The sequence below is a fragment of the Leptonychotes weddellii genome, chromosome 16 (genome assembly GCF_054177405.1).
Source record: "Leptonychotes weddellii isolate Sample4059 chromosome 16, ASM5417740v2, whole genome shotgun sequence".
Classification (NCBI taxonomy): Eukaryota; Metazoa; Chordata; class Mammalia; order Carnivora; family Phocidae; genus Leptonychotes; species Leptonychotes weddellii.
Window position 1 is genome coordinate 33,417,508 of NC_138384.1, and position 9,990 is coordinate 33,427,497.

The 9,990-nt window shown below is 58.3% G+C and overlaps 1 protein-coding gene across 4 annotated transcripts; it reads left to right on the forward strand.

Moving 5' to 3' along the window:
* Nucleotides 1-218: 218 nt before the first annotated feature.
* PLEKHF1 (pleckstrin homology and FYVE domain containing 1) lies at nucleotides 219-9,546 on the forward strand. Of its 4 annotated transcripts, XM_081806647.1 has the most exons (4): nucleotides 464-505; nucleotides 4,365-4,428; nucleotides 5,400-5,461; nucleotides 7,904-9,546. In XM_081806647.1, the coding sequence occupies exon 4, from the start codon at nucleotides 7,921-7,923 to the stop codon at nucleotides 8,752-8,754; it is 834 nt and encodes a 277-aa protein (XP_081662773.1). In that variant the 5' UTR covers nucleotides 464-505; nucleotides 4,365-4,428; nucleotides 5,400-5,461; nucleotides 7,904-7,920; the 3' UTR covers nucleotides 8,755-9,546. The 4 variants fall into 4 exon arrangements, with proteins under 4 accessions (XP_081662772.1, XP_081662773.1, XP_081662771.1 ...); XM_081806645.1 differs by having other exon boundaries at nucleotides 4,365-5,461; XM_081806646.1 differs by lacking the exons at nucleotides 4,365-4,428; nucleotides 5,400-5,461 and having other exon boundaries at nucleotides 219-505.
* Nucleotides 9,547-9,990: the final 444 nt, after the last annotated feature.

The following is a 9,990-nucleotide window of genomic DNA, read 5'->3' on the forward strand; positions in this document are numbered from 1 at the left end:
CTCGGGTGCTGAGAGGAGATGACTGTGTCAGAGAGCAGCAGGGAGGCCCGCCAGAGGCAGCACAGGGCACAGTAATTCCAAGGCCTCCCTTGGGAGTCCTGCGAGGACCGTCTCCAGCGAGGTGGGAGCAGCCAGGGTGCGGCGCTGCCGCGGGCGGCAGGCGGAACTGGGCAGGGCCCTGGGGGAGTCAGACTGGAGAACCAGCCGGGCGCGGTCCCGAAAAGTCACTCTGTGCAGGTCCTGCCCACGGCGGCCGCACACCGCAGGCCCATTCTAACTCTGGGGCGCTCTGCCCGCCTGCACTTCCCCGGCTCTCAGGCACCGAGAGTCGGGAGCCCAGGCTCCGCCCCCGCCCGCGCGCCGGGGCTCCGATTGGCGGAGCCGCCGCGAGGGGCGTATCCTGCGAGAGTGGGCGCCCAGCCCCGGCGCCGACCGCTGCGGCCAGGAGCGGGCTCGCGGAGGGGTGCCGGGCGGGGCGCAGGCGCGCAGGGAGCCGGCGGAGGAGGTAAGGGCCCCGGGCCGGGCAGGGACACGCGGGGAAGGCAGGCTGCCTGCCCGCCGCCTCCAGTCTCCCCGGCCGCCCTGTCGAGGTGGCTCCGGGGCTCGGGCGGGACCGGCGCGCGGCAAGGACCACCTCGGACCCTGACCCCGAGCAGAGGCGCGGAGAAGGGCGCTTACTGCTGGTTGGGGCTGCTGGAGGCGAGGTGGAGGCTGCAGGGGCTCCAGGGAGAGCGGGGTGTGCACAAGTAAGGGCGTTCGGGGTCAAGGCCGGGTCCCTGGGATGCGCGACCTGTGAGCAGAGGAGGTCCGGAGGCGCCCGCGGGTGCTGTCCCCTGAGGCAGCGGGGATCTCCGCTAGATCCTGGCCTGACGCCGCCGTGGGGGCCTCACTTCTTGGTCCCAGTTTTCGGGGTCTGCACAGGTGAGCAGAGTCAGCTGCCCCAGTGGACCCGGGAGGTGGGGGGGGGGTGGCAGTGCTTTCTGGGTGGCCTTGGTCCTCTCTGGCCTCTCTCACTATGGCACAGCCTGGTCCCCGAGGCGTCGGAGTTTGTGAATTTGGGTAGGAGTTGTCAAAGGAAATGGCAGGGCTTCATCTCCCATTTCACAGAGGAAGTCACTAAGGCCGGCCCACAGAGATGGGAGTTCCTTCCCAACCTGGAATCAGCGGGAATCTCCTTCCCTTTCCTATTCCGGAACACCGAAGAGTTAAGCAAGGCAGTGGTGTCTTCAGCCCCCTTTACAAGGGGGGGGGGGGGGAGGAAGTTTCCAAAGGTTCCAGAAGGTTCCAAAGTTCGGAGGCACTCTGAAATTTGATCTCCACAGTGTAAGGAAAATGTTGGTTTGCAATTTGAACAAAGCTCTTATCTCACCCCAGAGGGTGAAAACCCAGTGGGGAGGGCGGATCATTGCTGGGGTCATTCTTGGCACAGAGTTTCCACTTAGTACTGGGCTGTTCCTGGGCACATAATTTCCGCTGGGGTCTGTGCAGGCCGAGAGATGACTCTGACTTAGGCCTGTGTCCCTGCACACGTCAGCCCTCAGGGCTGCCAAGACAGGAGGTGAGGCAGCCCAGCTGAGCTAAGGGACCTGCCCAGGCCAGCCCAAGGGATCCCTGGGCTGGTATGGGGTTGGGGAGGTGGGGCAGGGGATCAGGCACTTGTAGAGGGGCCCTGCCCTCTGGACTTGAGGATTTCTGATTCTGTCTTTGGTCAAGAACAGCCTTCTTGGAGCTGGGCTCCCCCATCATTCGACCGGGCCCTTGGGCAATAATTTTGATGATGGGGGTGGTACTTTCCCCCATGGGGCTTTCGTGAGGATTAAGTGAGAGACTACTTATAACGTGCTTACAGTTGTAGCTGGTGAGCTGTAAGCTCCTAGTTAATAGCACCTCTGGTTTATTTTCCTTAGTACTATTTTTTTTTTTTTTTTTGGAGAAGGGCCTCCGGGAAGCACAGGGTTAGACAAGGCTGAGGGGAAGCCCCTCTGGAAGGAAAGGACACTTGGATCTGGCACTCTCCTCAGTGTACTTGGAGAAAACCTCAGATCCTCATTTGGCCTCTGGACCTTCAAGACTAGCCTCTGCTGGCCCCTTTGACCTTACCTCTTACCCCTCACTCCTTCCTCTGTGACCTCCACAGGTCAGATTCTTGAGCTGTTCCCAAGGCCCAGAACATTCTTTCCTCCGGCCTTTGCATGACTGGCTCTTTCACAGTGTTAAGGCTGGTGCAAGGTTACTTCCTCACCAGGCCTTGCCTGACCCCCACCCCCACCCCAGCCGTTTGCTTCACAGCTCTTAGCACGCACAGTCAGAAATTACCTTGTTGATTTACTTACTAGTCTGACTGTCCCACCAGGGAGTCTGTTACTAAAGGGCCTGGTCCCTATTTATTTGCTGTCTGTCACGTGGTGCCAAGCACAGTAGGACTGTGTCTGGCACATGGTAGGACTTACGGTACACATTTGGAAGGTGAAATCCAGCAGACGTGGGAGCACCGTGGGCCTGGTGGGGCTGGAGGGAAGGAAGGGCGGCGGTGAATCAGCCTGGCCCCAGTCAGAAGAAGCCAAAGGACAGTACAAGGGGCCAGCGTCCTGACTCCCCGCCTCTGTGATCTTGGCCAGGTACCTCCTTCTCTGATAAGCGGTGTCCCCAACTGTAGCTCTCACAGAAGGGTGGACCTGGGTGCCCCTCCTAGGTCCTGCTTTCCAGGGTTCCCAGGGTGGGGCCCCAGACTTCTCTCTCAAATCACACAGACTGTTTCTGAGAGGAGGAGAGGAGAGAACAAGTTCCATCAGGACACAGCCCTGTGTCAGGTGCATCCCCAGAGTAGGTGCGTTATGCCTCTAACAGCCTGGGGTGGAATAGATCAGGCATAGATGAGGGGTCTGCAAACTTTTCCTGTAAGGGGCCAAATGGTAAATGTTTTAGGCTTTGCAAGCCAATCTCTGTTGCCGTGTTTCAGTGAATTGGATTTAGAGCGGGCACCGGGTCAGACTTGATGTGGATTGGCCAGCCCCGGTGTAGATCACGTGTGACACCTCAGCTGTCATGCACAGAACCCCAGCCATCCACCAACACTTCCGGCATGGGCCCCCAGACCCCAGTGCTCACCGAGCACCTTCAGCCCCCTCAGGTGGAGGGATCACTTGTGTTCAGGAGGGCCAGCCCAGGAGCCTGGCAGCCTCCCAAGCCCCAACACTTCCGGCATGGGCCCCCAGACCCCAGTGCTCACCGAGCACCTTCAGCCCCCTCAGGTGGAGGGATCACTTGTGTTCAGGAGGGCCAGCCCAGGAGCCTGGCAGCCTCCCAAGCCCTCCTCTCAAAAGCAGCTCTATTCATTTCCCTGCTGCCGGATACTAACCCTTCAGAAGCGTCCACCCTCTGTCAGCACCCCGGGTGCTGGGTACCACACGGAGGTCGCACATGCACTATCCCAAGGCCAGAGGCTGTCCTGAGGCAGGCTGGCCCCAAGAGGCATGGGTCAGCTCTCTCCTCCCCTGCCCTAAAGGAGGGAGGTTCACTTCTTTGGTGAGAACAGTAAAAAGGAGGATTCCCCATCTGCTTGGGTGAAGGATGCCATATTTACCAAGAAGAATCTCCAGACCATGTCAAACCCGGTGTGAAGTTATGGTTGTGGGAAGGGTGGGCAGACTTGGAGGGAACCCCAGAAGAATGTTGTTGGCCCAGCCCTCTCCCAGTCTGGGACCCACTATAGGCTCGTGGAGGAGAGGGGCATGAGGGCCTTCTGGATACCCCAGGCGGTGCGTGGGATCAGTTCAGAGCCCAGACCCCTTTCACAAATACCCCACCCTTCCTGGGCCACATATTGCTGCCAGCAACTGGACAGGGGTGACTAGGGCCTGAAAGGGTCTGAAAACCATTAGCTGGAGCCAGACAGCAAGGGGGTCTTGCGTGGGGCATCCCGGTACCCCCTACCAGGGACAAGGAGACAGTGTTGTAGGCCCTCTCTTGCCTAAACCGCTCCCATCCCTGGGCGCTGCCTGCCCACCTGGGTAGCGTCCGGTCAGAGGGGGACCTGGGCAAGCTGGCCTCTAGAGCTCACCAAACCCCCCAGGGCCAGATGGGGGCCATCTGCTCTCTTCCGTCTCGGCACCTAGTCTGTCTGCCTCAGCTACCAAATGTGTTAAACCTTGGTCTGTAGCTGCAAGATTGGGTGACACACAGGTGAGCTCGGCGGGAGCAAGTGGCGTCCTTCGTCAGGACTCCCTCCTGGCATCACCTGTGTCCCTGGACTAGAGGGGGCCCCGCCAGGTGACCCGCTTCGAGCCCCGCGGGGTGGAGCTCCCAGCCAGGAGAGCTCAGGGCTCTGGGTGCAAACTCTGTCCTGTGACTCTTGTCTTTTCTAGGACCTTACACTTAGACAGAGAGAAAGAAAAAGAAGCTCACGTCCCTACTTCCCGGAACTGACTGGTATTGTGATTTTATCACGTTGCTGCTACTTTTTTAAATAAAAGAAAGAATATTATAGATAAAGGTGAAGTCCTACTTGATCTCCCCCCCGCCCCATTGCTGGTTATATCCAGGTACCCTTTCTCCAGGCCACTTTCACCTGACTTTGATTTGGGTCCATCATTTGTTTTTAACCTGTCTTAATAACCCTTTTTAAGTGTACAGTTCAGTGGTATTAAGTATATTTCCATTGTTGTGAAACATCTCCAGAATTCTTTTCATCTTGCAAAACTGAAGCTCTATACCCATCAAATAACAGCTCTCCTTCCTCCCGCTGCCCCCCAACCTGGGCAACCACCTTTCTACTTTCTGTCTTTATGCATTTGACTACTTGCAATGCTGCGTGGGAGTGGAACTGTACTGTATTTGTTGCTTTGTGACCGGCTTATTCACGGAGCATAAATGTCTTCAGGGTTCATCCACATGGTAGCAGCGGTCAGAATTTCCTTCCTTTTATGGCTGAATAATTTTCTGTTGCACATTCTGTTCAGCCATTCAGCCGTCGATGGACATTTGGGTTCCTTCCACCTCCCGGCTACCGTGAATAATGCTGCCATGAATGTGGGTGTGCGATACCACTTTGAGACCCTGCTTTCTGTCTGGTGGGGAGATACCCAGGAATGGAAGTGCTGGGTCAGATGGTATTTCTATTTTTGATCTCTCGGGGAGCCCCCATATTCTTTTCCTTAGTGCTACACCGATTTACATTTCCCCCAACAGCACGCCAGCATTTCAACCTCACGTCTTTGCCAACACTTATTATTGCCTGGGTTTTTTAAGTTTTTTTGTTTTTGTTTTTGTTTTTTTAATAGTAGCCACCTTCATGCATGTAAAGTTCCATCTTCTCCATCTTCATTTGAATATCTAGTTCTTGAACACTTTTGCACCATTTTGTAATATCTACACATAAGCTGTCACTTCTCATTTGGCAGGTTGCTTTTTCCACTCAGTGTCTGATGTCTGTTGTCACTCCACGTTGACCCGCATGGACTGGGTGAGTCGCAGTAGCTGCCGGAGGTCTTCCTGCGTGTGAGTGGCCCGGCTGTGGGACCCGTTCCCCCACCGCTAGGCATCTCTGTCGTCTCCGCCACAGGTCTTGAACTCACGGCTCTTGGGGGTCTCCCTCGGCTGCGTTCTGAGCTCCTCCAGTGGAGCCCTTAGCCAGCACTCAGCCCAGCCGGTGGCGGGGAGGGGGGTGGCCTCTGGAATTTTGCCAGATTGTCCACAGCAGGGACCCAGTGATTGGTCCTAGCAGGACAGCCCAGGGCTGTCACCAGTAATCAGCGAGGTCTGCAACACACAACCAAGATTAGCAACCTAAAAACAGTGGTTCTTACATAAGGTGGTGTGGGCAGCATCTCTCAGGATGCCTTGTGGTCTGAGGGGGGCAAGCGGTATGTGACTCAGGGGACTGAGCACCCGGCTTGTGCAATGCATCCAGCCCCCACACTGGGCCCCGCTCTGGCTTCCCACAAGTGGTCTGACTTACAGAACTGCAGTGTGGTGACCCAGAAATACCACGAGAGTGATCGGCTTGGCCAGGGTCATGCTGTGTGTGCCTGTGTGCACATGGCTGTGGCCGTGAGGTCAGCTGTCACCTGCTTCTTTCTCGGAAGTAAGGCGGACTCTTTGCATGGGGGGCCCTCAGGGAGCTTTGGAAAGGTTCCTTCATTCGCTTCACAGTAGGGGCAAAACACCTACTGTGTGCTCGACACCGTTCCAAGCACTGGGGATACTATAGTGAACAAGACAAGGCTCCTGCTCTCATGGAGTTTAGAACCCAGAAAGGGAAATAGAAAACATGTAAGCAAATAATAGATAAGAAAATATTAGGTCCTGATAAGTCCTGGGAAGAAAAACCAAAATAAGGTAACATCTTAGAGAAAGGGTCAATAAACTTTTTCTGTAAAGGGCCACGTAGTACATACTTTAGGCTTTACAGCCCGTGGTGTCTGTCACCACTAGTCATCTCTGCCATTGCAGCGTAAAAACAGCCACAGACACTTTTAAGTGAACGAGTGTGGCCATGTTCCAATAAAACTTTATTTACAAAAACAGGCTGTGGGCCAGATTTGACCCTCAGGCCAGAGTTTGCCAACCCTGTACTTGAGATGGGGTTGTCAGAGACCCATTCTGAAGGGAGATGAGGACTGAGGGCCCAGTCACAGGAGGGAGCCAGCAAGGGACAGCCTAGTTCAGGCAAGACATGATGGCGCCTTACTGTGGATTCAGCCGTGTAGCTGTGTGGTGAGAGGTGGGCAAACTCTGGCCAGTGGTGAGAGAGAAAAATGGTGGAGCTTGCTCACGAGGTGACCATTAGGGGTACAGGAAAGAGGAGGCTCAAGGATGAGTCCTAGATTTGGGGCTTGAACAAATGGGTGAATGGTGGTTCTGTTTATGGAAAAGAAGAACTGGAGGGAAAAGCTGGGTTTGTGTTAGGCATGTTGAATTTGAGGACCTTCTTAGAGGAGCAGGTAGGAAATCGCGTGGGCAGGTGGACGTCCATGCTTAACAGCGCAGGAGAGAAGCCACGGCTGGAGGCTTGACCTGGGGAGTCAGCAGGATTTGGGTGGTCTTCAACGCCATGAGTCCGGAGGTCAAAGGCAGTGTGTGTGGACAGAACAGGGAGGGGGGGCTGGATGAGATCTGGGCCACTGACATTTCGTGCTTGGCAGAGGAGGACAGAGTGGGCCTCACACTCCGTGGAGGATGGCACTGTCTCCTGGGAAACAAGCTCTGGGCCCCCTACCTACAGAGCCTCAGTTTCCCCCTGTCACTGGGGGATTCTACCTCCTTGGGTTGCTGTGGGAACTAAATAAGATAGTCATGCTTGACATGGAGGAAGCAGTCAGCACGTGGTACCTGTGATGCGGGCAGTGGTGACCACTGAGCCACGGGCCGAGGGAGCGGGCCGCAGGTCTGTGATGGTTTGGCTTGGTGGATGGCGGAGTCCGTGATGGGTTAGGTTTGCAGACACCTGGTGCCTGGCCCTCGCTGTCCCTTCCACCTGGAGCAGGCCCAATGTGCCAGGTCTCTCTGGTGCTCCTGGGAGCCCCTGATGGGAGTTGGGGCTCAGTATCCTTGCCCCTTGGGGTGGACAGCATTGAGGCATGTTCTCTCCTGGCTCCCAAGGCTCCCCAGGGAGTTGAGCCCCCACTGGCCACAGTGGTGGCCGGCTCAGCCACACATCTTCACTGCTGCCTCCCCGTGCCCGGCTGGCTTCCACGTGCCCCTCACTGGGGACCGCCCCTTCATGTCTCGGCAGCTCCTTGTCTAAGAGTTGGCTCTGGCTTCTGGGGCAGCGAGTTTGTGCGGCTGGCTGGCCGTCTGGGCCCTGTGGTGGCCTGTCTGGCTGGGGCGCGCCGGCCGTGGGGTCCCGGCCCCCCAGCTCTGCCCGGCAGCTGGCCGCCTCCCTCACCTGCCGCCCCTCCCACAGCCAGGCTGCCGGAGAACATGGTGGACTACCTGGCCAACACGGAGATCAACAGCCAGCGCATCGCGGCCGTCGAGAGCTGCTTCGGGGCGTCGGGGCAGCCGCTGGCCCTGCCAGGCCGCGTGCTGCTGGGCGAGGGCGTGCTGACCAAGGAGTGCCGCAAGAAGGCCAAGCCGCGCATCTTCTTCCTCTTCAACGACATCCTGGTGTACGGCAGCATCGTGCTCCACAAGCGCAAGTACCGCAGCCAGCACATCATCCCGTTGGAGGAGGTGACGCTCGAGCCGCTGCCCGAGACCGCGCGGGCCAAGAACCGCTGGATGATCCGCACGGCCAAGAAGTCCTTCGTGGTGTCAGCCGCCTCCAGCACGGAGCGCCAGGAGTGGATCAGCCACATCGAGGAGTGTGTGCGGCGGCAGCTGCTGGCCACGGGCCGCCAGCCCAGCACGGAGCACGCGGCGCCCTGGATCCCCGACCAGGCCACGGACATCTGCATGCGCTGCACGCAGACGCGCTTCTCGGCCCTCACGCGGCGTCACCACTGCCGCAAGTGCGGCTTCGTGGTCTGTGCCGAGTGCTCCCGGGAGCGCTTCCTCCTGCCGCGCCTGTCGCCCAAGCCCCTGCGCGTCTGCAGCCTCTGCTACCGCCAGCTGGCCGCCCGCAAGCGGGAGGAGGACGAGCCGCGCGCCGGGGCCCCCGGGCAGCCGGCCCACGCGGCCGGGGCGGGCTGCGGAGCGTCCAGCGGGGACGAGGAGGACTCTGACGAGGACAAGGAGGGCAGTGGCGCCGGCGACTGGCCCAGCCGTGTGGAGTTCTACGCCTCGGGCGCCTCCTGGTCCGCCTTCCACAGCTGACCAGGATCTGCGGCCGTGCGGGAGGGGCTCCCGGTCCCTCCTGCATCCGATCCGAGCAGACTCCATCGCCGGGCCCTGAGAGAGCACAGCTCCCGCGCTGCACCCCGCCCCCAGGACCCTGCCCCACGGGGGGCAGGCGCAGTGCCAACGGCTCTTTCTCTCCAGACCCCAGTGCCTTTGTGCTGGACATTGGCATCCTTCTTTTCCACATCAGGTAATTCTCTGTCCACTTAGCGAACTCAAAACACTTGGGCCTCTTAGGAACAAATAAATGCCTTTTCTCAGACCTAAGAGCTGTGGTCCCAGATGATGACTTGAGCTAGACAACCCCAGGCACCTTTCGGGACCAGAGGGCAGATAGGACTGGAGTGAGGTCCCCTGAGGCCGTGCACCCAGCACCTGCCCCCCAGACAAGCACACCCCCAGGGAAGACTGGGAGGGCTGGAAACCAGGTCTGCCCAGGCACCTTGCTGATGCCCACCTGCCTGGCTGGCTGGACCTTCTCAGGCCAGGCATGTGAGCTCACCTTGAGCCAGACTAGAGTCTGCCGTGCCATGGGTACCCGCCAGGCATGGGACTGCGGCCTGGCTCCCCGGGGACCAGGGCACGTGCCCGGGCCCCTGGCCCCATCTCCCCTCACTCCAGATGTCCAGGTGTCTGATGCCCCTTGGTCCTGTCCTCGTCTCTCCCTGTGGCTGGGGAAAGCGGTGTTTTCTGTTAGGACCCTTCATTGCAAGTGACAGAACCCCTACCCAGACTGATTTAACAATAAAAAGAACGTTTATTAACTCATGTGGTCAAAAAGTTCAGGAATGACTTGCTTCAGACACAGCTCATCAGGGGCTCAAACCATGCGAGGTGGCATCTGTCCACAACCATCCCCCATGCTGGATGTCCTGGGAACATTAGCAGCACAGTGGGGTCAGACATTCATGCCACCCCTGGGCTGCTTCCTGCGGACATGGCCCCGTCCACCTGGGTGCTCTGCCCATGGCCCAGCGCGACACAGTCTGCACATGGCAACACGGTCTCCTGATTTGCTTCTGCTCTGGTCTTTCCCTGTTGCCTGGCTGACCTTGGCCAGAGCCCACTGTGGTGGAGGGGGAGGTCACTGTCAGCTAGAAGTAGTGACTCTGGGACCAGGAAAGCCTCCCCTAGCCCACATGACCCTCTGCCTAAAACCCCTTCATCAGGGCTCCAGGCCTTGGGGGAAAAATCGCCCTCTGGCCAGTTCTC

Excerpts from the sequence above, each read along its gene's own strand:
- PLEKHF1 (XM_081806646.1), top strand. The coding sequence starts at position 7,921 with ATGGTGGACTACCTGGCCAACACGGAGATCAACAGCCAGCGCATCGCG.